Here is a 27820-nt window from a genome sequence, read left to right on the forward strand (position 1 = left end):
AATATGCACCACAGTTCATCATTATGTAGTACAGTCGACGTCCGATTTCCCGGACCCTCAAGGGACCGTGAAAACGTCCGGAAAATCGGGCAGTCCGGAAAAACGAATGCACGTGAAAACGCACCTTTTTGGTGGGTATTTCTCGCTAACAGAGAGGGTCACGGCCGGAGTACAAGATTCTCATTGCTATTCAGCCAATGCATCGTTTAGGTGGCTCTGAAAAGAGCCGTTTATAAAAAAGAAGAAAAAAAAATACGACGTGGCCGGCGCTACCTCATAGGTCAGCACTTGGGCGCAAAGAAGTCGTTTATTTTCTTTTGCACGGTCCGCTTGCCCGCGATCATGTCTGCCTCAATTTCAGTCAACGTCATGTTGCCGCTGTACACCGATGACAGTGTCATCAGTGCTCGCGTCAACTCCGAGCTCGTTGGCTGTGTAGGAGCTGGCTCTTCGTTCTCGGTGTCGGAGTCGTCGGAATCCTCCGTAACTTGACGAATGATTTCGTCATCGGTCAACTCCGCACATAGCTCGAGGTCTTTGTCAGCGTCGGCGAAGCCCTCAAAGGTTATCCCGGTTGGAATCGACACGCCGGCAGCGCGCAGATCGTCGAAGGAAACGTCCGCGGATGGCAGTTCGTCACTTCGTCAGTTCGTTCAAAGGCGCGGATGAAGACGAAGGAGCAGTCAGTGTCATCGCTGTAAACGGCGAATCCGCTCGACGAAAAGCGCAGCACGAAACAGCTGGGAACTCGGTGGATGCTGAAGGTTGGGAAACGTGATCACTGAAGATAGCGCGCAGCAGCAAACGATCAACCGCAGACACGACCGCAGAGCTGGCAGAGCTGACAAAACAACACGTGAACGAACACAGTGATGTTTGGCTTGGCTAAGCTACGGCTGGCAACGGATTGACACGTGTGGTTTCGAGGTTACGGCAGCCGCGGCGCGGTGCGGCGGTGCTGCTGGCCACACCTGCGATGCGAGTATGGTGGGTTCGAGGATAAGAAAACAACCAAAATGGCGGCGTCGGTGGTGACTTTGGGTCGGCGGTTAACAGTAAAAAGTCCGGGAAATCGGATGGCGAAGGCTATAAGCGTCCGGAATTTCGGACTTTTTAATACATTGACTCTATGGGGAACTTGACGGTGCCACAGATGAGTCCGGGAAATCGGGCATGTCCGGAATTTCGGGCGTCCGGGAAATCGGACGTCGACTGTATAAGGAAGCAGTATTTATTAGACTAAACACCCTGAGAAGCAGCAATACAGCAACATAACATTATAATGTAGAGAACTAGTGCAATAAAGCTCTTTGGCAACAATAGAATGGCAAGCTGCAGTGAAAGTTACAGGATGGAGCAACTTTGCACTGCCATTCATTTGCAGGACACAACTTGAAACATCAGCATCAAACTCAAGACAAGTTAGGGCGAAAATGCAATTAATGCAAAAAATGCAACAATGTGTCATTTTTTATTGCTGCATTAAAATCTCTGAAAGCTAGACGTTAGCACAAACCTTACAGTGATTGTGAGAATTGCTTAGTTTTCCTAATCTGTCACCTTTTTATTCATTTCAATAAAAACCTCAGGAAACTAAATGACAGCATTGAACTGTAAACACAACCTCACAAAGCCACGGCAAAAAGGCAATTCCTTTAAACAATGCATCCCTTATTTTATCATCTCAGTAGAATCAAAGAAAACTACAGGTTAGCATTGAGCTCAAAGCACAAACCTTATAAAGTAAATGGCGAGAAGACAATTTCTTTAAACAATGTATTTTTTTTTAATTTTAATAAAATCTTTGAAGACAGTTAAAAACAAACAGTTCGACATATCAGTAAAACACGCACACACACACACTTATACACGCATATTATAACACTGTCCAGATTCTTAGCAAGACGTGTGCGACCTGAAGTTGTTCAGTTCAACACTGAGATTTAGTATCTTTCGTCCGAGAAAAGCATTGTATTTCTTCAAGTAGCGGATCATGTCTGACTGCTTCTCCAAGACATCTTCAAAATAGTTGTCATCCCTGCAAAATGTGACAATAAACATGAGAATTTTCATTGCAACATAATCAATGAAGGATTACCTATAACATGTTAGAACTGAGTACAGTAATAAATTAAAGTGCAAATGCTCACATATCAGTGAAATGATAGGATGTGAAGACAAAATTTAATCAGGGTGATTACTTGATGTGTGCAAGGCTATTTCAGCTTATGCGATTATCCCTGAATGAGGTGAAACCGAGCCGCCATGGTTGCTTAGTGGCTATGGTGTTGGGCTGCCAAGCACGAGGTCGTGGGAGCCAATCCTAGCCACGGCGGCCTCATTTCGATGGGGGCAAAATGCGAAAACACCTACGTACTTGAATTTAAGTACACGTTAAAGAACTCCAGGTGGTCGAAATTACGCCGGAGTCTCCCACTACGGCATGCCTCATAATCAGATAGTGGTTTTGGCACGTAAAACCCCTAATTAAATGAGGTGAAACCACTAAAAACGGCTCGGACATCATGCGGCGACTGCCCGACTCGAATGCAGTTTGCCATGACATGTGCACGGCAGACGCAATTGCGATAAAGATTTTGAGGGTGGACTGATGAAGTGTTACACGATTAAGAGAGCCCGACAAAGTAGAAACATACTGAAGCAAGATGTGAGACCAGGCTAGTTGGTAATTCATGATGATGTGCACAGTGCGACAGCAGGCAAAGGATGGAAAGGCACAACACTTGTCTGCTTCATGCCTTTCCGTCGTTTGTGCACTGTCGGGCTGTGCACATCATTATACATGACAGCTCTAACAATCTATGTCTACTGCACAAGTCAACTGCTTAGTGTCCTCATGTGTTGCAACATTTTTGTAGCAGCCACAGATGAACAATGCTCATTCAGACATTTAATCAATCCTCAGGTTTGCTGAAATTTCACTTGTTTTCTTACTATTATATGCAAAAGCACAGAAGGAGAGAAAAAGAATACTGTTGAAATAATATAGGTGCTTGTGCCAGCGTGCACCATAAATAAACTCAGTGGTTCAAGAACGCAAAAGAAACAAATTGAAGAACACACAAGAAATAAAAAAACTGCTTTCAAGTACCAAATCATATATCAAATATCTTTATTCACAGAAAGCATAACAAAAGCCACACTAACACTATGCCATTCACAACCCAAAATCTGGTCAAGTAAATAGTAGCTTGTAATGTGATAAAACTAACGAAATAAACACCTTGAGACTAGACGCAAGTAAAAAGTGTTCCGTATAAGTCCAAGGGCGATAACGCCGTCGCCGCGCGCCGTATGCTTTCTATCGCGCGCGAGACGCGGTCGTCGGCTCCCCTCGCACGCTTTCACTCGCACATGCAGCGGCGCCGTATGTTGCATGTGCGAGTGAAAGTGTGCGAGGGGAGCCGACGACCGCGTCTCGCGCGCGAAAGAAAGAAAAGCAGGGAGGAAGCGCGCCTCCTTCCGTTGCGCTCGAGGCACCGGCGAGGGAGCGAGGGGGGAGGGGTAGCGGGCAGCGTTGTGCTCTGGCGTCATACTGCGCGGCGGCGCGTCGGTCGGTCGCGCGAGCCGTATCTTGAAAGCGATCTGCGTGGGGGCCGAGTCTACGCAGTGTAGGTGCGTCGGCGGCTCGTAGCTTTGTGCATGCTGCGTGTTCTCGGCGCTCAGTTTGCGTTGAAGCAATAGACAACAGCACGAAGGTCACTTCGCTCGCTTCTGCAGCGGCGCTTAACTTCGCGTGTCTGCGCTCCTCATCGAGTGTGTTGTGTTCATGTTTGCCTGTGGGCGCTGACACCATGTTTGTGAATTAGTTAATAAGCGAATGTTTACAAGTTTATACAGACGATAAGACTACTATTCTTACTTTGTATAGCTCATCGCAATCGATACTTCGGCTGTCGGGCGAAACTACTTTTTGTCACATGTAAGAATTAAAATAATATTGTGTGCAGTTCAACACTACTCCCATTTCTCAATTTTTCCTGTTTCCTGGCTCTTGCGTTTCCCGGCTCTTACATTTTTTTTACGGTCCCGTGAAAAACGTAACAGCGGGGTTCTACTGTACTATACCAGTTAGGAAAGGACCTAAGTGCAATATCACATGACTTCAGCAATGTTGACATTGTCAGGTCGCTGAAGAAAAAATTCTATTTTTACATATGCTTGAAAATAGGCACACCTACAGGCAACATAAAAATGAGATAATCTTTTTTGGATGACAAGTTATCATGAAACAAGTCAGCAGCCCCACACGCTTGCAGAATTACTACAGTGTAGACCGCTTATAACGTAAGTCGCGGTAGTCGCGAATATCCGCACTATAACCAAAGCAACAGTTTTCAAGGCCCGCACATATGCAAAACATATGCACCGAGCCGCCACGCGTATGCGACAGTCGAGGAATGCGGCTAGAAAGCTTGCATTCAATTTGCAGTTGAATCTCGTTAATTCGAAATAATTCACATGGCGGCGCCTCCGACCGTCATTGCTCCGGCACCGCCATAGAGTAAAAGCTTAGGAGAGACCCCTCAATGTCGCGCGCGGACAAAACAAAAAAAAAAAGAAAAAGAAAGAAAAACGCGGCGGAAATTTCACCCTCTCTCAAATGGCAAGGTCGCCGATTCTGCGTTGCGCCGGAAGATGCGTGTACGTACCGACGTCTCAGCCACACATAGAATATGGCAGTGAACCCTTCTTTCTCCTTTCTGCTTCCGCTACTTTCTAGTCACGTGTTGACCTGGCACGCTGCGGCTACGGCGCAGAGGGAAGCAGCAGCGCTGTCCCAGGCCGACCAACGAAACTGCCCACGCCGGCAAACGCCCGCTTCCCGAGAACGGCAGAAAACGAAACTTCGGGGAGCTGGCGCTGGGCCAGCTGGAGCGGCGGCGCCTGCACGGCGGCGGGCGCGCACGGTGACAGTCGAAAGTGAGGGAGGGCGAGGGGAGCCACCGAAGAGGCGGAGTTGCCGAGGCGAAATCCGCTTCCCTGCCACCCTCCTCCCTCACATTCCACGGTCTCCGCGTGCGCACTTCGCCGTGCCGGCGCCGCCCGCTCCCCGAAGTTTCATTTACTGCCGTTATCTTGAAGCGAGCGTTGGCCGGCGTTGGCATTTTCGTGGCCCTCGCTCGCTGCGCGGTGTGGTATTTCACAACTCGCACTCAAGATTCTGGTTTCAGCCTCACTGGCGGTTCGTTCGCACCACTTGCCCTTCTCCTCCACTTCGTCTTTCTTCCCCGAGCACTCCTTGGGGCGCCCGTATGAGGGGAGCGTTCGCCGTCTCCGCTGACTTCCGTACTCCCAGGCAGCCGCACTGTAACCAGTATTTCGTTTCCCGCAACTGCGCTATAAGCGATACGTGTATACATGGAGTGCTATGGGAAAATTAACGGGAGTCTGAAAAGACCGCACTATATCCGGTCCTGCACTATAAGCGGTTACGTTACAAGTGGTCTATACTGTAGTTCTTTGCTCGACAACAATATGACTGCAGCACAGTGATATAGCCTAGATGTTGCTGTAGCAGGTTTTACAGCGCTGGCTCAGAGGGCTTTTGAATTTGCCAGTGCCCATTCTTGAATTGCATAAATCTTTTTCCTGCAAGTAGGCTGCAATGACTGTACTTGCCCCATGTATTAGGAGTGCACAAATATTCCCAAAATCTTTAATGTCATATTTTGTATTGACACGTGTACTTGTTCATCTTGCTCGGGTGACCGTGTTTCACCGTCTAACAAGTGTTATTGCTAAGTGCAAGTTATTAGTTATTTCTAAGTGCTAAGTGCGCGCCTGCATGTATCAGAATTTTCTCAGATGTTATCGATGGTTGTACCTGCTGCATCAACAATCCTCACATTCAATATGAATCAAATAATAAACTCTCTATTCATATTCAAAATAATAAATTGTGCTTGAAAACCCTACAGGCATCTACAGGCAAAAGTGCCACATGCTGTGAACAGGTTACTTTTGAACAGGCACTGTCCTTGCGCAGCGCAAACCTGGCTTTCCTGAATATGTCGTGGCCTATCCAGTCGCACCCTTACGAAAGCCGAGACCAATTACACTGTCACGGAAAAAGAATGTCTGGCGATCATCTGGGCTCTTACTAAGTTCCGGCCTTATTTGTATGGCCGCCCATTTAATGTCGTCACCGACCACCATGCACTATGTTGGCTGTCATCGTTGAAGGATCCTTCAGGTCGTCTTGCCCGCTGGGCACTTCGCCTGCAGGACTACGATATCTGCGTGCTGTACCGCAACAGACGCCAACATTCTGACGGACGCCACGCTCTCCCTTGCCTGACGACAATACCTGCTGCTCACTATCCCAGCTGCTGTTTCTACAATTGACCTTGAGACTATCGCTTCAAAGCAGCACAAGGACCCGTGGATTGCCTCGATTATAGACTTGCTTGCTGACCCATCACCACAGTCAACCACTTGTACGTTGCGTCGTCATGCTCGCCATTTCACGGTTCGCGACAACCTGCTTCACCGACGCAGTTATGCTGCAGACGGCCGCCAGTGGTTGTTAGTAGTTCCTCGCAGTCTGTGCTCCGAAATCTGCGCATCCTTTTACACCGATCCACAGTGTGCACACTCGGCAGTTTTCAAAACCTACCAGCGCCTTTGACAGCGCTACTACTGGTGAGGAATGTACAAGTATGTTCAACAGTTCGTTCGCTCCTGCGCCGACTGCCAGCGCCGGAAATCTTCACCCCAGCTCTCGCCGGCTAGTCTGCAGCCTCTACCCTGCCCTACCCGGCCGTTCGGGCGCGTTGGAATTGATTTGTATGGGCCACTTCCCTTGATGTCGGCTGGTAACCGCTGGGCTATTGTGGCAGTAGATCACCTCACGCGATACGCCGAAACCGCCGCTTTCCCAGCAGCTACAGAGCGCCATGTTGCCTCATTCCTGCTTTGCCGATTCATCCTGCGGCATGGTCCACCCCAAGAATTTCTCAGTGATTGCGGACGTGTCTTCCTGTCGGAAGTGGTTGAAGCCATTCTTAAAGAGTGCCACGTTATTCATCGTTCAAGTACAGCGTACCACCCCCAAAGCAATGGCCTCACAGAACGCTTCAACTGCATGCTCGGCGACATGCTTTCCATGTACGTCGCCTCCGACCACACGAACTGGGACGCCATTCTGCCCTTCGTCACCTACGCGTACAACACCGCTACTAAGAGCACCACTGGCTTTTCGCCCTTTTTCTTACTATACGGTCGGCACTCGTCGCACACCATCATCACAATTTTACCTTACCAGCCGCATGCATCCGAGGGCTCGCCTATTTCTGCCACAGCAAGGCATGCTGAAGAATGCCGTGACCTCGCACATGCGTTTACTTCCAACGACCAAGAGCACCAGAAGAGAACTCGCGGCGACTCCACTTCGCGGTCACCTTGCTTCCTGCTGCGCTTGTGTCTCTGTCCCATTCACCGCCCCTGGCCTCTCATCGAAACTACTCCCGAAGTATGAAGGCCCTTACTGCATCGTCGAACGCGCATCTCCCGTGAATTTTGTCATCGAACCAGTTGAACCGTCTTCGGACCAGCGCCGTCATGGACGAGACATTGTCCCCGTCGACCGACCAAGCCATACTACGACCCTGTCATCCTGACCAGCTGTTAGGTCGCCAGACGGCTCCCTTATCACCCCGGGGTAATTGTAGCGAAGAGAGACGCTAGTGGGTCCGGCTCTAGTGGGCCCAGACGCTAGTGGGTCTAGCGCTTTTGCTCGCAACGGCGCTCGTGCTTGAAAGCTGTGTCTCGTTTGACTGTCGACGGTGCGCTGCTCCGATCTCTAATAAACCCTTTACAAAGCAAATGTGAGATATGTGCACCTAACTTACCGAAAACCAAGATCACCAGCTGATGACTGTGAATGCATGAAGCTGAGAAGAAGCTCATCATGAAGAGAATCTAGCTTGTGCTTGTTCTTGTGGAAGTTCAGTGTCATCACTGCAAAGAAGCATGAAGAAAAGTTGATGCTGAAACCTTTTCAAGAGAACACATAATGACATTGCAGCACATTTCTAGCAGTCATTTTAATTTACAGTAAAACCTCGTGAATTCGGATTTCACGGGACCGAAAAAAATGTCCAAACCGACTGTCGAATTATCGAGAGTATCCAGAAAACAATAAGCAAATGCTTACCTCGTCAATATGTTTTTACTTAGTGAATGAGTGAGCAACTCCTGTTGCTATTTTGCACAAAAGCAGAGCAGAAGCTGAAATTCTTGTCATCTCGTGACTTATTGGCTCTCGCAGCGGCGATCGAGGCCTCGCGACTTTCTTCACAGCATGGCCGCGGCGTGCGCCTTCATTTGCGACATGCTTCATACTATCACAATGTAGCTGGTGCTCTTAAACTCGACAGCTTTGCATTGAGTCAAAACGAAAACGTTTTGCCGCAACCGCTGCAGAGCAAACCACGACTACGCAATTATGCAAGCCTGCGACCAGCGCGGTATTATCAGTGGCGGTAAGCGCAAGAATACAGGCTTTAAAGACACCAAGAGGCACGAAGCGTTCCAGCATTGCTGTCATTCCCATACGATTTCAGCTGATAACAATGGCGATGAGGACTCCGCCGCTTCGTTTCGGTTGGACGCTAGCACTGTTCTTGCTCTTTTGCGTCGCACATTTGCGGTGCTCCTAGCTCGCCGAGCTCCGAAAGTTGTCCGAATTAACTGATGTCCAGCCAAATAAGTCCGAATTAATGAAAGTTTGATTGCATTGAATAATGCATATGCCGGCCGGGACCAGAGGACGAGTCCGAATTAACCGATTTTTCTAATTAACGAGGGTCGAATTAACGAGGTTTTACTGTATAGTGAAAAAAAAAGGTAAGGCAGCTTTTCCATTTCAATATATGTGAAAGCTGCTCTACTTCATTTTTTTTCCACTGATGTAGGCTCTGGTGTAACCATGCACTACGTATGTTTTAGCCCCAAAAATAGGCATCTGGGAATGAATCACATGAACACACACACAAGCGTCACACACAAGTAAACATGGAAAGAAAAATGCTGTTTGTTTTCTTATACTCACGTTTTTTTTTTGTGCAACAGTACATGGCACTCAACATCATGTACTCTGACTCACTGACTAGATTTCACAAAGCACTTAGTAACAAGCTTTGTTAAGGGTCCTTGCTATCGTGCCTGTTGGGACTTCTTTCATGGAGGAAAGAGGGGCAATCATCATCATCATGTCATCCTGCTCCTTGTGCCACTAAGCATTCCTTGGCCAGCGGCCATGTTTCCATAAATTAATCTTTTTCACATGACATATCCGCCCGGGGTTGACTGCTGTGTAGTACGACTAGCAGGTGACCTCTAGAAGGTCCACTACATGGCGCCGAAACCCGGGGCCTCTTGCATATTGCATCATGATGCCAAGCTTCTCCTGACGTGCGGAGCCAAGTGCTCGTAGATCTCGGCAAGTTGGTCAAGAGGTAGCGTAAGCTGAGCCTGCAGAATTGCCTGGAGGTGCGGTGGAAGTCGTTGAAGCCAAAGTGCTCGCAGTAAGGAATTCGTAACTTCCATGTTGCCCGCGAGAGCACGCATGTGGTGGAGGAGCTGCGAAGGCTTGCGTTCGGCGAGTTCTGTGGACTGGAGTTGTCGCACCTTCTGGTCTTCCGAGAGTGACAGGCGGCGGATGAGTTCAGTATTGAGGTGTTCATAAAGATTGGCCATTGGTGGGTTGGCAAGGATATCTCGGACCTCGTTGGCGTAGCGGGCATCGAGGTGGGCGACGACATAATCGTAGTGGGTCCGGTCTTGCGTGATGCGTGCAAGGAAGAACTGGGCCTCGACTCGGGTGAACCATGCCTCGGGCGAGTCGGCCCAAAACAGCGGAAGCTTGACAGCGACACGCCAGACGTCGTGCAAGGCAGCGTGCGGGATGTCATCTGCCGGGGTTCTGATGACCTCGGCGGAGCCAGCAGGCGCGGCGAGCATTGCGGGAGGCGTCGCCAGGATACTGTTGCACGGAGTTGGCGGTTCCGTTCCTGAAGCTGTTGCTCTTGCTTCTGGATCACCTCCTGCTGCGTGTGAAGTCGCCTGTGGAGAAGCTCCAGCTGTTGTTGAAGGGCGTCTTTCTCGTCCATGGCGATGCGTTATTGTCCGTTGTCCGGACCACCAGATGTGGGATGTCGCGTCTGCTGAAAGACGAATCCCAACATAAAAACGTAACACTGTTTATTCGATTAGTGACAGCAGCAGACGAGTATACCGATGCTACGCTCATCTCGGAGGCGGAAGAAAAAAAGTCACAGGCCTGCACAGCACGCGCAGAACAGTCACAGCGTAAGCTGGTGGAACAGCTCAAGAGTAGCTCCAATTTGGGCACCACGCACAACAGGGTCTTCGCGGCAGTCTGTTCGCCTCATTTTGACGAGAACGATCTTGTCGATCTCGAGCTGCGGCTTGTAATGCTCGCTGCAGAGCAGTCTGCTGAGCCCGATCAAGCCTTACAACTGCAACTTACATGTTGGGCGCGCTGTCTTTGCAGGCACCTTAACTAGATGGCTCCACCATACTGGCAGAGGCTCGGCAGCTCGGGAGCGCGTTGATTGCGCGCCTCGTCTGAATCACATATCGCCGTCTGCGCCTGCGGACGCTGCGTTTGCAGGCATCTTACCTAGATGGCGCCACCATACTGGTGGAGGCTCGAGTCGTCTCCCCCTGCGTGCTTGCCATATATATGAGTATTTTCTGCAGCCCGATATCAAGCGCTTGCGTGGCTCAGTGGTAGAGTATCCGGATCCCACGCAGCAAGCGCAGGTTCGATCCCGGCGGGAATCGGGTGCTTTTTTCGCGTTTCCGGCGATAGCGGTCACGCAGTGGCATCATCGCCACCCGAAACGGCTATTGGAATCAACCCTTAACAGCTTACACTGTAAAAGGACCCCCTTCGAAGCTGGCCAGCCTGTTTTTATAGCAGCCATCGGTGACGTATAACTCGGGAGACGCTGCGGTGGTTGACGCAGTGCAGAGATGCAGTGCGGTCGGAGACGCAGTGCATCGGAGACGCGCAGAGTGAGTCTCCGACGCATCTCTCTCTCTCTCTGCGCATCGAAATATGCGCAGAGCACGTCGCCACACTTCCAGTGCCTAAACCACGGCCATATGACAAGGTAGTGTAGAAGACAAGTCACTTGTGAGAAGTGCTCGCGAAGGCCCACTGCATCTATGCGCACATCTGAACTCGCTGTGGAAAGGCATGAATTAGTTACAACCGTACCAGTCAGCCTTGCTTCGACACTAGATGGGCCTCTTGCACTCCTGCAAACTATCAATGTAAAGGTGGCAGGTATCCAGTAATCACAGAGTTCTCTTTGACAGCGGAAGCCAACGAAGCTTTATTATCACCAACATCTTGAAGAGATTGGGATGCAAAGTGCCCGAAGAACAATCCAGGACAATTGGCGTATTCGAAGGTAAACAAATGCAAAGAATTATGAAAAAAATATGTGTTCACCTCCTGCAGCAACTTAATCAACAGCCCATCTGATTATTCAGAGTTCTAGGTACCCAGCGAAGTCCAAATTGACGATTTGTGACTAACCGCTAGACCAATACAAAAGTGAACCCTTTAATTCACATGACAAACTCGTCAATTTAAACATGCCATCATAAACTACCCGCAAGCTTACTTTGTACAAACACTATCCCCCAAGAAAGACATTCATGACACGTCAAGCTGAGTTAGATTTGTAGATTACCCTTCGGGAGAAGGTAGGTCAGCGTTACCATAATTTGCAGCTTGCCAAACTTGACAAGCTGGAAAGGTTGTAAAAAACAAAAAATGGACAGCAACATCACCCTGTGTTCCTACACCAGTGCTACATGATGTTACAGATTTTGAGAGCATGTGTTTGAGGCTACTTAATAAATGCCTGAAATACTCGAAAGCATCAAGAAGCATGTGTTGTCACACTGACTTCACTGTTTGAGAGCAATATTCAAAACTATATGCATGAATAACTTTTTCTGCTTCTAATCAGCTATATGGCAAAGAAACTATAAACTTTTAAAATGATACTCTATGTGTCTAAACTGGTTTGTCAAGACCCTTTAGTGACCGTTTAAAAAACAAGATACCAACATCACAGATTTTATTTATGAGTAGGTAACCAATGCACTTGGCCAAGCTGCCTTGGTATAACGAAATGACTATCACGAATTAGCCTCTGCCATTTTCTCGTTCCTTGTACGTCTCCTCTGAATCTCATTCTCTTCCTCCGCACACCCCTTGGCTGGCGCCCCTCATTGAGAAGTGCTCTTGTCTGCAGAATTTTCCGGCAGCCTTATTATAACCATATGTCGTCTCACATGGCTGCACTGTAAGTGGCAGGCGTATGCATGAAGTTATATGGCAGGGTAAACAGGAGTCGCAAAATATGTAGGTTATAGCCCATCCTGCACTATAAGCAGTGACATCATAAGTGGTCTAAGCTTTATATGTTCCAAGCCATGTCATGGCCTCTTTAACAGATGCAGTGCAATGCAGAAGATTGGCATGGTGATCTTACCAAGGTACTTGATAAGGAAAGGCAAGGCCAAGATTGTCTCGAGTGTGAGGAGAATCTGGATGTAGTTGACGGGCTTCAGAGAGGAGCCAGGACAGGCACCTCGGTCATGGCAGTAGTTGTCAACAAGCACGGATAATAAGAGGAGCATTGTGCTTCCTGGGAGAGGAATGACAAAAGACACCAGTGCGCCCCATTTGAGGATGAACCAGCAATTGCTATACAAGTGTCAGGCATGCTCGTGTTACACTGAATCGCTGGTCTACACGAAGTTCTAGGTTTTCAAAACTTGAAGGTTTAATGTAGACCACTGAATGACAAGGCCCGGGCCCCAAAGCCCAGGCTTGCTGGAGAAACTCAGTGTATGTGCCTTAAAAATGTCACTGCTTAGGTGGCGTATTCAAAGACATTACAATAAAATTGCAGTGACAATAAAACATTCAGACAAAAGTTTTTCTGACAGAATGTGTGTACAACTAACAGGAAAAGGCCAACAGAAGCAAAGGCTGGGTTAAAAATTTCTGGCAAGACATTTTATCTAAAGCTCTCGTGTACACTTTATGCTGTAAAAGCTAAGGAATATACACATATTTAAAAAAACGAAAGCAGACTCAACTCTAGTTGACATATATGCAATGCAAAGCATGCCTGGTATCGTAGGGAATGGCTGTTACGAATCATTTAAGTGCTCTGCAGTGAAACGGTAATGCTTTTGCGACATCTGTATCCTATGGGTCTGTCTATGGACAAGTATACAGTGTCCGAACTATAATACACCAAGATTAAAAAATATGTGAATGCCACGTAGCTGGACACAACCGAGGTAATGTTTTTTGCTGTCGCTTGGAGATACTCAGATAATTTTTGCACTCCACCTAATTACGTAATTAGTCTTAATTAACTTCTAAAATATTATAATTAGATTAAAAGCGGCAATGAGAGAATTGTACAGCACCATGAAAAACTTCTGATACAGCTTTCTGTTGCTCAATACGTGCTGCATAAAAGTGTTTTTCCGAGCGTGAAAGACACCTGCAAATACACGCAACTGGCATATATATATATATACACACACAATCACTTGATGGGATTTGGCTTCGCTATTTTTGTAGCTAAATACACTCTGCGTCTCTTTATACCATCCATAACCTTACATGTGTGGGCCTCGCAAATACACCTCTGGTGTCCTAATTGCTATTGCAATAAAGTGGCTCTTGTAAACAGTTCCAACATCAAGAAAAAGCTTAAAATTATATAAGGTGTAAAAGAAGCGGAACGTTTAAATGCATAGATTCTAAATAGGGCACAATAATAATGAAGGTCGGAAATGCACATTTTGGAACTTGTGAACGTTAAGGTTCATGAAAATCTTCCAGACATGAAATATCGTGTTCAGGAGGGGGGGGGGGGATAACAAGTACGTTTTTTACAAGTTTGCTCTCAGCGCTCACACTGTTGCTCTTAGCGCTCAATTAACAATTATCTTTAGAGACAGCACACAAGCAGCAGAAACATTAGAATAGCAGAGGCTGACAGCATTATTTTTATATTGCAGAGAGTGTTTTCAGCGCCTCTGCTGCTGCTGAGTCTCCACATATCTGAATAAATATCTGGATAAACTTGCCCTAAGCAAGTTGTACTACTTTTAGATGCTTTTTTGCAGTTTGCCTGCTACTAAGAAGGTGGATCAAGTACCACACCAATTTTGTGCGTGCATTTTAGCAATCTCATGCCGCCCCATCTTTTGACAAGCTTTAATACTTCTTCGCAAACAGAAAGTATCTTTCTTAAAGCTTGATGCAACATTCACAACATGGGCCAAAATTTTTAAACTTCATGAAAAATTTGGGAGAGTTGACAGGTATGGAAATGCAACACCACACCATCCCTGCCAAGACGAGCCCATAGTGAGCACTTCTCATGCATAAATTTAGGACCCACAAAGAACACTGAATATGTGATTAAGGTGTAAACCACCTACGTATACTGCAGCAATCATAAAGCAATGGTCAATGTGGTACAGTGGATAAAAAAAGAGCAGCAATATGACGCAGCTGCCAGTGGTGCTAATGACGAAGCGAGATTTGGAGCAATTATCGGAGCAACGAAATCTTAATTTTGGAGAACCCAAATACAGATTTCAGAGCACACTGGAACTAAAAAATGCCAACTGCTAGACACGTCCTAGGCTATTTCGAACACCTAAAATTGACTAGCGTTATTCCAGAAAATATTTGCCTGCTGTAAAGCAATGCTGCTCTGCCTCTGAATACAAAAATAGGGGAACCTAAATTTGAGTATTCCTTTAATTTAAATGAAGACAACAAACCTATTCACACAAAGTGCTGTAATTAGTTTACTTCAAATTGAGTGAGACCGCTCCGACCGTTGCCTTTTACATCTTATGCATTTTTCATTGACAGCTGCCAGCTCAGCCATGTTTTCAGCAAGGCTCTAGCATCAGTCAGAAACACCTGGCCAGACTCAATGTCATCAATGATTTTCTGAGCAAGACCAGCCTTGATGAGCCCCTGGTAACGCTCAAGCATTGCTTTAGACAACACCACACAATTTTCAATGGTCTGTTTTTCCTCATAGAGCCTCTGTTCAGCAACTGGCCGTTTCACAACTGGCGCCGACCGATAATTTGGACACCAGCAATTCAAACAAGCTCGATTATTTGGACTACTTCGAGGCACCATCATTGGCCCATAAGTTTCCAATTCCACACTTCTTGGAAACCAAAACCAGCGAAGCCTAGTTAATCCAGCACCGACCGCCCCCAAACCGTAGGACAAGCGAACCCCAGCAAGCCATTCGCGAGTCCCATGGTGTTGGCTCCGTGCACCCAGCATTTGTTCACTGACGTGTTAAATAGCGAAACAAGTTGTTTAAGTGGCGCTGACTCCACCCTCGATGTTTGCTCTGACAAAGACAGTGAGTGTTGCTAAAAAAACAAGCCGTCATTCGGCTATGATAGCGCGGTCAACTTCTGGGCCACGATTTTGTAGCAATGGATTCTGCTCAATTCTATACGCCGCCCTTATCATCCACCGTTCACGGCCGACTTATACCATTGATAACGCAGGCGGAGCGCGGCACTTACCACTGATGAAGTGCAAGAACGAGTGGCACTGGAAAAAGCATCACTACATAATTGCGGTCCTGCTATGCTGCCAAAGGATGAAGATTCAGTGCATGCATTGATTGTACTTTCGTCTATGTGTGGTGACAGCATGACAATGGTAGAGATGCAGACTGACCAGATTGTAGGCAAGTGTGCACACAGCAACATGTTTACAAACTTCAAACTTATTGTTGGATCATACCTTTCGGGGATGCTTTCACTTTCGTGACATTTTGCATAGCTAACAGTGGCCACGCCAACGGGTGATAGAGTTCCTGGCACAGTGCCGAGAATGCTGTCGCTTGTAGATGTCGAGGCGTCTGATGCTAGTCGCGCGAAATCCCATGAAAGTGGTATGCCCGAGAATATCGCACACTTTTTTAGCCACTTGCGGAAAAAAGTCACTTGTTTTCTGGCAGATTCGGATGTTTCAGACTCCCGATTATTCGGACCTTTAGGCGTTGCCATAGAGTCTGAATTGTCAGTCGGCGACGTATAGATAGCAGGAAGCCCAATTTTTTTAATCGCTCTAGTCATGCGTGCTATGCACATCTGCAAACCACTGCGGCCACACAAGTTTTGCGCAGTCACTAATTTTGGCACACTTCGGCGCAAAATCATGTTTCTCTATCAGGATGGTGTAGGTACTCTCATTTTGGTGCAATTTGGAGCAGGAGCGGGAGCACTGTGAAATAATAAGCCCATATTCAGCATGACAGCTTTAGGTTGAAAAGGAGACAAAATTTCTGGTGGAGCTTATATTAGACATGAAACATAGCCCTCCCTTCAGCCATTCTGCTGAATGTGTGACCACTTTGAATTAGCAAAGATAGTACACGAAAATCCAGTGAGACTTGCATAAAAATCACTGAGTAAACACAAATTCATGCAGACAGCTCCAAACTTAATGTCACTAACAGGCAAACCAACCTTGGTCAAGAAGATTTATTGTTGCCTCATAAGTTGCTTTCAGTACGTGACCATCGATTTGGCAGGCAAAATGTGGCTACTGATTTGGCAGGAAAAATGTTCATCAAATTTTGATATCACAAATATAATTGATGTAGTTTCTGAGAAAATGCATAACAGACTTACGATGTTTATGTCACAACACTCATCCAAGTTTCAGAGGAAATACTCATCCAAGTTATGCAAGCATTTTTGTATTTCGCTCCACATCACAGCCTGACAGGCTTGTCATTATCACGTGTCCATTTACCGCCAGATTTATAACCTGAACGATTAAGACACATATCTAGTGGCTCAACTTTAAAAACGCGGACTGTAAGGAGCAAACATAAAATGCCTTGGAAGGATGATGCATTAAGTTCGACCATTCAAGAAATTTCTGGCATCTTCCACGGGAGAAGCAAAAAGGCACTTGAGGCGTGTCAGAATCAAGTAAGATGAAGGCTGTACATGATGCATATCGTGCATTCTCAAACTGTAGCTATGACCTCCTGTGGTTCCAGAAAATACTATGATTGCCTATAAATAATGAGTTGATTGTCAGCAGCCTCAATCGATTCGATAACCACTGACTGCGCTGTCAGCATCTCCACTGTCGTTGTTAAGCTCTGGTTTCCTTTACAAATTAAAGTTCCACTAATAAAGATTAATTAAGTTGAAACCTGCAGTAGTGAAGTTTGAGGGGAAAGGGAAACAGTAGCTTTCGTGATATTTTTGTTAATGTAAGATGAGAGAGCACTGACAGAGAATTTGCTGCAAAACGAAAGCTAACAGTCAAAATTCTGTCTAATTACTTTAGCGAGCCTTGCTTGAGGCTATCCAGATCCACATTTTCGATGGCACAAAGTGTGCCCCATGCACTGTTCAGTAAAGCAGCACTACACCGACAGCACTAACACAGAGCGGTATCCTCTGTCGATCACTTTCTGGGAGTATTATCACTTTCGTGAGATTTCGTGCCACTCAGTACCGGACACATCGGCATCTACAAGTGACAGCGTTCCTGGTGTCATGCCAAAACAGCTTGCTTAGCACTGGAGGAACACAGTTGCTCGCAGACACCGATGTGTCTGGTGCAGAGTCATGTGAAATCTTGCAGAAATGATCAAGTGACAGTGCGTGGTCTGCATCTTCAGACAAATCTTTGTTCGACAACGCTGAACCCAGTGTAGTACCGAAACGTCATGCTTGAAGCAGAGGTCATATTCTGAGGCAATCATTTTCGGGGACAATACAGCCTCAGTTCTCAATTATGGCCAGAGGCGTGAAAGCCCGTGCTGCGATCCTCAACTTAAGTGCCATAAACAGGTCCACGTTGGTGATGCGTGGATTTTTTTGTTTTGCTGCACTTATTTTCCCTGCACCACAGGCTAACTTAAGGGGGGACGCGGGTTCTAGAATGCGGGTAAAAACGGCCAAAGTGGTAAATGGTTTTTTCCAATGGTAAAAAACGGCCGAAAAAGTGATTTTAAGAAAAACGCATTTTAGGAATGTTCGGGCCTTCAAGCACCTGCCCTCAAATTATTAACCATCATTTCGATCAGGAAATAGGAAAAAATCGACTTTGAGAACGCCACGGGAGCCGCGAAACGACCTGCGACAGGCAAAATTTTTTCAAACTTCCCGCGCGCGCCGCGGGCGCAGCCGCCACCCGATCGTCGCCATCTTGGGCTTGTTTTGTAGCTGGTTTCTTTGTGAGCATTTTGCGCCAGCTCAAAATGGCGCCGCTCAAGCTGAACGACCGCTCTCGCCACTTTCCCGAAGGGTGGTTCCGGGCCTCTGATTGGGCGGAGCGTGCGCGCGCAAGACGAGCCCCCCCGTCTCGCGCCTCCCATTGGCTGGCGCGAGTGAGTGAGGCGGCCATTTTGCTTTTTTATTTGTGTTTTGCACGCGCCGCTGTCAGTCCTCCGTCTGCCTCCGTTGCTCCGTGTTATCGGCGGTCGTCTGCTACTCTTGCGTTCATGCGGCTCACGCACATTTTTTTCATCTTACGGTGAAATGTCAGGAGACGCTCGCCTAAAGAAGAAGACGCGTCAGTCTTACGGGAAAAAACGAAAGCGTCCATGGAACGCATGGCTGAATATCGCGGATGACAGCGCGCTGACGCAACGACTTTCTGTTGCGCTCGAAGCGGAGCATTCTACCGAGGAACGGCCGGAACCACCTGATGCGTCCGAATCGCAGTCTACCGACGCCGTTGATTCCGCTGGGCCTAGCTGCATTACATCTGGTGCCATTGGATCGACTGCCGGCACATCCAGCGGCATCCAAGGCCGCGTTGACATGAAGTTCTATTCAGTGGGCGAGTCGGCCGAGCGCGCGAGAAGTGCGGCGATTTTGAAAGAAAGCCTGGCATCGCAGTGCGCAACGGAGCGGAAATTCAAGCTGCTAGACGTTGAACTGGTGAGTGACGACAAGGAAAACGGCACTGAATTTGTTATTGTGGACTTGGCCGTGATAAACACGTTGTTCGGTATCGCGCTTTGCCCCGAGTGCGGCACGAAAACCATGACTTTGTCGAAGGCGGACAGCAGAGACTTTGGACTGTGTTCGAAGCTGGTGCTCTCTTGTCGCACCTGCGACTTGTGCGAAGAGCGGTTCTCTTCTCCAAGGGTAGCCGGTGATACTGGTGCGAAAATAACGCCTTTCGAAGTGAACTTGCGTGCTATGAAGGCCATGAATAGCATCGGCAAGGGAGCAACGGCTCTGTCCGACTTTTTCGCCGCTATGAACGTTTCGCATCGTGGCCTGCACCACAAGATTTTTCCAGGGCCACATGAAGGTTATGGTAGAAGCGTGCAGTGCGACTGCTACTGAGTGCGAGGCCGCTAGCGTTGCTCGGGTCAAAGAATTGTACGCGGAGTTTGGCAACCTGCCAGGAAACATCGACGTTATCTACGACGGCAGCTGGCTGACTCGCGGACATCGGTCCCACATCTGTGTAGGATCCATAATTGAGATGTACACTGGTCTCGTCATAGACCATGTTCTGTCAAACTTTTGCCTGGGCTGCACCAACGGGCCAAAAGAAAATGAGGACGGACATGCTGCCTGGCTCAGTCAGCATGCTCCACTGTGCCAAAAAAACATAGATTGTAAGGCTGGCCAGATGGAAGTGGAAGCAGCCCTGCGCTTGTTCCAGCGCTCATTACAGAAGCACAAGCTTCGCTACACGACTATGCTTTCGGATGGTGATAGCCGAACATTTCATGCCCTGACGGAAGATGCAGTCTATGGCTATATAAAAGTGCAAAAAAAAGACTGCATCAACCACGTGCATAAGCGCATGGGAGCTGCCTTGCGCACACTTGTCGACAAAAAGAAAGCTCAAGGTGAGCCACTTGGTGGTAAAGGAAGACTCACACAAGATAGGATCAAAAAGATCACTTGCTACTATGGCTATGCCTTGAGGAGCCACAGAAACGATGTGCCAGGCATGCAAAAGGCTGTGCAGGCCACACTGCAGCACATGTCCTCGACGGACAAGGCACCCAGACACGACCTATGCCCGAAAGGCCCAGAGTCATGGTGCAGGTTCAATAGAGCTGTGGCTAACAATGAGGAGCATCCACCACATAAAAACAGCCAGCCAGATTTTGTTGGCGAGGCACTGGAGCCTGTGTTTAGGCGTCTTGGTAGTGAAGCTCTGTTGGAGCGATGTAGTGATGGAATCACCCAAAACTCTAATGAAAGCCTGCATGCCATGATTTGGGAGCAGGCCCCAAAAACGCAGCATGCCTCACTGCGCAGCATTGAAAGGGCAGTGGCTGAGGCTATCAGCCGCTTCAATCAAGGCATCACGAAGAGCAACACTCAAATTGCTGAGAAGCTGGGCTACAGAGCAGGGTCTTGCTTTGTGCGCCGCAGCCTTGAAAAGGACAAAAACAGGCTTCAGAAGTCGCAAAAGGAGCATGTGGACAGTCGTGTTACCAAGGCCAGGCTATCGAAACGGCACAAGCCAGCAAAGGATCCTGCGTACAGCCCTGGCATGCTGTAGAGTGAAGTGTTCTTTTGCTGCACGACAATAATAAATTTAGGTAATTGAGTAAATACTCCATGTGTGTTTGTGTAAGTTTACTTGCCTATGGCAAGGATACCTTACAAAATTTTTATATTCCTTTAGCTTGCAGGGCACATGAAGTGGTAAATATAGTTTCTCCTGCTGGTTTAGGGGCAGTACATGGCTTTTTGTAACAAACTTTTCCCGGTTTTCTGGGAGGGTACAACCTTATATTTAGTGTGGATATTCTCATGAAGAATAGAGCTACAAAATGATGCCATTAATATTGCTGTAGCTGCATTCTAGAAAAAGTTACAGCTGTCTAAACTTCAAATGCGTTTTTCTCAGTTCGATGTTTTTACACACCGCACTTAGTCTTACGGGGCTTTTTTCTATGATGTTTTTGAGTGACAATAACAAGTTTGGTATCAGTGTATTCGTATTGGAATGATCTAGGGGGTGATGCTATTTATGTTACTCTAGCATTATATTATAAATTACAATTAAGAGTAATAATGAGTGAAAATAAGGAAAAAATATTCACAGTAAATGTTGGGCTACTTTCTTGCCTTAAGAATGCTTTCAAACAAATAAAAATAGCATCACCCCCTAGAGCAAGTCTTTGGCATTAGGGTCATGCACTTACTTTTTGTGTTTAGCAAGGTGAAATTGCCAAAAAGTCCCGTAAGAACTACCCATATAAATTTATTTTCAGACTTCAATACTTTCTGAACCAGAGTAGCTATAAAAAAACTAATTATGTATTTGAAACCAGTGTGAAAAACTGAACATAACTGTGAAGTTTAGTTAAGATTGAAGCAAAAATAAAGAAAATTTTTTTAGAACCCACATCCCCCCTTAAATGCACACTGAGCTGGAGAGTATGCACTGCGCATGATATGCAAAGCAACCACGGCTATGGCACGTATCCAAGGCCTACAATCACTCCCAGTGCATTGCTGCTTTTGTAAACGAAAATGGCGATGGCCATACAAGTGTGCTGTGGCAGTATTTTATACCGTTTAACTGGGCAGGAAATGCATTTGAGTACTTTTTGGGCTCTGTTAGCATTACATGGTTAGATAATATGAGGACTAATGTTCTGGCAGCTTTTGCTAATGTGCGACTGCAGTTTAGCGATGTTTTGTTGTGGAGAGATATGAAATGCATTGAATTCTATGAGATTTCGAGTGTAGATATGGAAATTATTTGTTGTCTCGGGCTTTCGATATCAGAGGGTTGAACTCTACTGAAGTGCTTCGCCACCTGCACGTCTGCCTGTGCTTGTCACTTCCACCTGACAGCAGAAAGATTCAGTTCTCGCTACTTTTTCATAACTTCCTCTAGCTTTTCCCCTAAGTTTTTGTAGTTGGCAGATGGTGAATTAACGTGGCAGAAAGAGCCAAGGGTGAAAAGGACGAGAGTAAAAAGAAAACTACGAAGCACAGGAGCAGAAAGTAAAGTGTGGAGAATGGGCAAGCGCATGCACAGAGTGGAGAGGGAGCTGCAAGATCGGTTGGTGCAACCAATGATGTCATGCACAAAGGGGCAGTAGAGAGCTAAGGAGGGCACCGCACCAGGCCCCATCTTTTTCACATGAAAAGCACAGCTCGAGAAATGCAGCTGGGCAGCCAAAACACCATCACTGACTGTGGTATTCCCTTTCGGTAGTTCCTGCGGGAATGTTTCCCTTTGCTACTCAACAAGGCTTGTGCAACACATTCTTAAAAACTTCTCCAGAACATCCGAAAAGCACATAACAGTGCACCATTAAAGAAGGGCAGTCCTTTGAGATACAGCTGCATTTCATGTGTACGTACCTGCTGACACAATGTACACATTTGCTCTGCGAAGGCGTCTGGTGAGCTGGTAGTAGTATATGTATCCACTGCAGTGGAGGATGTTGTGCTGGCGGCGCAGGTAGCAGTCGATCAGTATCATGGTCACCCACAGGCAGGTGTGTGTGTACAAGATAACTGAATAAGCATCAGTGGGAGAACGGTTGCCGCCACTGGATACTGCGGGCAACACGAAGCTCAACCCAGCCATGGCAACCTGAACGAATGATGAAACAAATAATGCATGAGAGAATAAATTCCTTCTATATGAATTCACTCAATTGTCATTAACTGCATTAAGGCACTAACTAGTATTAAGGCATTAGAGGCCTTTGAATTATGGTATAAATGATCAGATTCTTCACTGCATGACCTCTTTGAAAAGTGACAGTAGGAATGCATGCCGCATGACCAAGCATGTTTTGACCGCTTCTGCCAAGTGACACAACTGTTAAAAACTTTGCCAGTAGCAGCTACTCTCTCTTCGAGAAGAAATGGCAAAATGCAAAAAGAAAAACTTTGATAAAATTGTCTTCTGACAAGATAATGGATGCTTAATGCCTTTAGTTTATTTCAAAGACAAGAAGAAAACTTCTGGAACACTACAAAAGGGGCAAACCATAGTGCTACAAGAAAGGAGTCAGCAATATTTAACTAGCAAGCAGTAACCATGAACACTGCAGGTTCTCACACACACTAGTACATATTTAAAATGTCAAGAGAACCAGCCCCCCCCCTTGCCAAAACAAAGCTTTCCAAGGAATAAAGAATTAACTGGCTAGGATCATGTGGCTTATTATAAACAAAGTGCAATTTCCCATACATACAATGAAAGAAAACAGTGCTGATCCTGTCATTTTCTTTGTGTTCAACTCTTGCTCATGCTGTTAATTTGTTACCATATTATCCATGTTGGCCATATTGCATAGTATCCACTCTGAAGTTATGCCTATTGCCAGTCAGTGACATGCATTGTCATGTGTACAGCAGCTAAAGGAATCCACTTAACAAGCTATCTCTTTGCTTTGAGTTCCGATTCTGATAACAACAATGGTCTTCCTCTTTACTTTGCCCTCAAATGTCAACTAGTCTCTCCCGCTGAGAAGCAACATTGCTGTACCGCTTGTGGCTGGGAGTGGCATTTGCAAATGCTTATTCATGTCATATTGCAACCTGGCACTCCTGCAACTCCTGTACGTGCAAGCACCTGCTATGTACCTGTCCTTGGTATGACGCCTAACATCTTCCTCTTCAGACACCTTTAGACTGGCTGGTCTCCCCCCCCACCCTTTCCCAAGTCATTTCCCGAGTAAAAAATACTGGAACCATGGCCACATCGATTGCTTGTACTAAATACTATTCCCATGTTAGAGCAGTTCTGAAAGTGCACTGGCCTGAATGACCATTTACAGTCCACCATACATCCTCCAGCTGGCGCACAGTGCTCACTTTCTCCTCCTTTCTATTGACTCCTTTTTGTTACCCCTGTATAGGGTAGCAAACTGGATGCGCATCTCATTAATCTCCCTGCCTTTCCTCTCCTTGCTTTCATCCTTCTCTGCTTCACTGATACTTTATATACATTTTTTTTTTTTCAAGTAGTCATTCAACTAATGACCACTACCATAAGTAAAAACTACGAAATTATTGTTGCGTAAAATCTTGTGAACTCGATGTGAATTGTGCAATGACATACAAATGCATCATTCAAGTTGACAGAACCAATAAACTTGATTAAGACGTCCACCACAGCGGAACAATTACGATGACATAAGCAATGACAGCTAAGGTACCATCACTTTTATACTCTGGGGGAAAAGTGATCATCATCTAGAGTGACCCAGCATTCATTGTCAACCAAATAAAGAGCAATTTTCAGATTGCTACAAACTGTGCTACTACGTACATTCAATGATGCAAATGCAGAATGTCATGCACTAAAGCAAGAAAGTAAATGGCTTCACAACGTTATTTTGTGTGTTCAGTGATCTCCAGAATATAGACGATTAGATGTTTTTAGACTCATTATATCACAGAACTTGAGCATAATTATCTGTTGCATGTGACACCCTCTCACTGATTGAAGTTTAATGCAACGGTTGCCAGCTGTTAATTTATTGCTCCTAAATTGTGTTGCATGTTCAGGGCAAGAAACCTGATTTGCCATGAATACACAACAACCAGCACCTGTGCAAAACTGTATAATGTTAATATGTAGACTACCTTTAACGGGTAAGTTGCATATCCATAAAAACCACTGTTAAAGGGTTAAATATAATGTGATCAGTCATGACTTCTGCTTCAGAAGGCAAAGGGTTGGTTAAGCCAAATGGCCATACAAGTGATCTTCACCATGAAACAGTTCAAGTTTATTGGTTAAAATATATTAAATAATTCTGTATGACACACCAATCTCACTAAATATAGAGAGTCATAAGAATGGAAACACAATTTGATGATGATGATGATGATATATGGCATTTTATGGCACAAGATGATGCTCAAAGAATGCCACAATTTCACCTATCAGTGAACATTCAATGTCAGATAATCTTGAGCATTTTTTCTCCACAAAAATCTAACATTATGCACATATGATAAGCACACAACACAATATAAGGCACCATTGGCGATATGAAAAATGTAGTAATCATGTCACTGAAATAGATCTAGGCACAAGGACACAAGAAGGCAGCACAGCACAACACTAAACTAACAGCCTGCGCTTCATTCTGATATGTGCCTAAATAAGCAGACAACTGCACATAAACAAAGCACAATAAAATGAAATGCACAAAGAAAAATAAACACATGAAAAACTGCGTACATGTGAAACAGGACAGGTTTTATGGCAGGATAATGATTGACTTCAGTTACCAGTTTTTAGAAGAATGAAGCATGCTTCTTCAAGTGTGAGGAGACAAGAGGCTTACTGGCACATTCGTCAACAAACTTTGAATTTCTTAGGCTTTGACTAGTTACCCTGTTGGTTAGCCATGGTTTGTTTTTACCATATTCTTTTAGCCAACACACCAATTTAATTTGTTAGTACAAAATAAGCACAGCATGGAGAATATTAAGCACACTGTGCAACCACTTCTGCTGCACAGAGCATGTGCGGCCAGGTGTCAAACTGCACTTACAAGACTCAGACCCTGAAAGATGATAGCTGCAGAGCTCCTCACAATCCTGAAAGGTGGCTCAAGTTCAGGTGCTGAGACTGGGTTCACAAGTGGTGTTGCATCCTTGTACATAAAGTTTACACTGTCGGCCGTGGAAGCCTGCGAAATAGGAAAGCCATGAAGCTGATATGCAGTAAATGAAGTACAGAAATGTTGCTGCAATATGACCCGCAAGTCAGCGAACATGTCTGCTAACAGTGCAGTGAGTGTTCATACCCTGTCATATGCATAAATTCGTACACCTTTGTTAAGTGACACTGTTTCTTCTTTTTTCATTTCTTTTTTTGGTCAGTGTACCGATGTGCAGGTCATTCGACCCACATTTTTGGCCACAGGCCAACTCCCCATGCTGGTTGATCAGGTCTGATTTTCTCATTTGCTTGATTCACGCCTTGTTAGGCTGGTTCTTTTTTATTTATTTTTTTATTCAGGTCTTGTTAGGCTGGTTCTTTTTTCTGTTACGCATTTTCCCCCTTTTACTATGTACGTCCCAGTCCTGCCTAATGCCTTCTGTAAAGGCTGGCAGTAATTCTGAAATAAAATAAAACGAGCACTCTATGAACGGCATTTTGCTAAGCATAGTCGAAGCACAGTATTTCTAGTCGCTCTCAAAACAAAACTGTGCGTCACTCACGAAGCACTGTTTTACTAAACTGTCGAGACCTACATTGCTCAAATGCGTTGTAACATTATATACGTAAATTTAGTCTACTAAGAGGCCAAATCACTTATGGTACATTCCCTACGAAATGTTATCACCTGCGGCGGCACGCGAGTCACGAATTTAAAGTTAATAAAGCACACTCGAGCAGCACAGTAAAGGGAAAATCCCAAAGATATTTCACCACTCTGGTGCAACTCAAATGTATCGGCTGCATCGCGTTCGTATCTTTCGAAACACAACAGGCGCCCAATAACGAGCTACTGTTTCACTAACGCAGAGAAAATAATCAAATAGCGTACCATGATGTCGTCGTGCTGCATCAAGTATTCCCATATCCCCTTCATGTTTCACATGCATTAGCTGTCCCACTAAGTAACTATAGCTTCAATAAGCCAACGGCTAGAATCCGAATCAAAGCTGTTTCAATCAAAGCTGTGTCTGAACAGCAAGGCAGCGATCGACGCGCCAGAATCAAACAGTGACCGAACTGTTGCTATAGCGATAACATTGTAATGTGATCAGCAGCACATTGCAGACGATACGCCGGTCAGTCGCGCGATGACCTACCGTGCGCGTCGAACTCGGAAACTAATATCAAGAATGAAAACAAAAGAAAAATTGATCGTCAGGGAGGAGTTAAACTAGCGCCATCCTTGGTGCTTCAATAAGATTTTAGGCTGCCACTTCGTGGTAAATATTTAGGTAAGTGCACTGTCATTCTCACTGACTTATCTGCACAATTTGGTGATTAAGAAGCGAAGCAAACATCGAATCACCGCAAGAGCCAACGGCGAGAAGGACGGAATGAACCTACCTCAAACGTCTCGTGGTCTGCCAAACTGACCATGACTTTTCGGCCGCTTCTTATGCAAACAACATCAAAAGCTATGCGATGACACTCGTGGAACAGTACACTGAGATCGGAAAACACTTATTTTTAACTCAGCTGTGTTGACACAACGCCTCTCCATGATTGCGGCGGCGGCGGCTCACACATTGTTGCCACGCGAAGACATCAAGCCTAGCCTGCAGCTTTTCCTGCTAAAAGTAACGAAATCACTTTTTGTAGCCCATGTAGCCATGCCGTATCCTCTACAGAGTTGGTCGTGCACCTGATGTGGTACCAGAGTCTTTTAATAAGTATCGAAGGACACTGATCAAAGAAATCTGCTGGTACAATCGCCGCGTACACGAAAAGCTTACGCACAGTCCGTCGATCTGACCTTCTCCAGCTGACGGACGAGGGGAAATTAAATCTAGGAACGACTATGCGTTGCGCAATGACTTGCTCGTGGTAGTAGACAATGTCTGGAGGTTATGCACAAGCGTTATATTTTCATTAAGCTGCTATTGAGCTTCATAACACTTCGACAGCAATGTGCGTCAGTGTTGCATGGCCTCCAAGATTGAGGCGTTCTGATGTTTCAAAAGCGTGGCACGCTCTGATCTCGAAGGTCATGCCGTCATGCTTTTCGCGTAC

General features: G+C 46.1%; 1 protein-coding gene across 4 annotated transcripts; it reads right to left on the reverse strand.

Moving 5' to 3' along the window:
• Positions 1-1214: 1214 nt before the first annotated feature.
• On the reverse strand, positions 1215-27348 carry LOC119455593 (transmembrane protein 192). Of its 4 annotated transcripts, none has more exons than XM_037716999.2 (6): positions 27155-27348; positions 25638-25775; positions 22477-22711; positions 12564-12719; positions 7875-7983; positions 1215-2038 (listed from the first exon to the last, which is right to left on the reverse strand). In XM_037716999.2, the coding sequence occupies exons 1-6, from the start codon at positions 27185-27187 to the stop codon at positions 1897-1899; spliced, it is 813 nt and encodes a 270-aa protein (XP_037572927.1). In that variant the 5' UTR covers positions 27188-27348; the 3' UTR covers positions 1215-1896. The 4 variants fall into 4 exon arrangements, with proteins under 4 accessions (XP_037572927.1, XP_049524845.1, XP_049524844.1 ...); XM_049668888.1 differs by lacking the exon at positions 27155-27348 and adding an exon at positions 26640-26783 and having other exon boundaries at positions 12564-12715; positions 22473-22711; XM_049668887.1 differs by lacking the exon at positions 27155-27348 and adding an exon at positions 26640-26782.
• Between the last annotated feature and the right edge of the window lie 472 nt (positions 27349-27820).

The sequence above is a fragment of the Dermacentor silvarum genome, chromosome 6 (assembly GCF_013339745.2).
Source record: "Dermacentor silvarum isolate Dsil-2018 chromosome 6, BIME_Dsil_1.4, whole genome shotgun sequence".
Taxonomy (NCBI): domain Eukaryota; kingdom Metazoa; phylum Arthropoda; class Arachnida; order Ixodida; family Ixodidae; genus Dermacentor; species Dermacentor silvarum.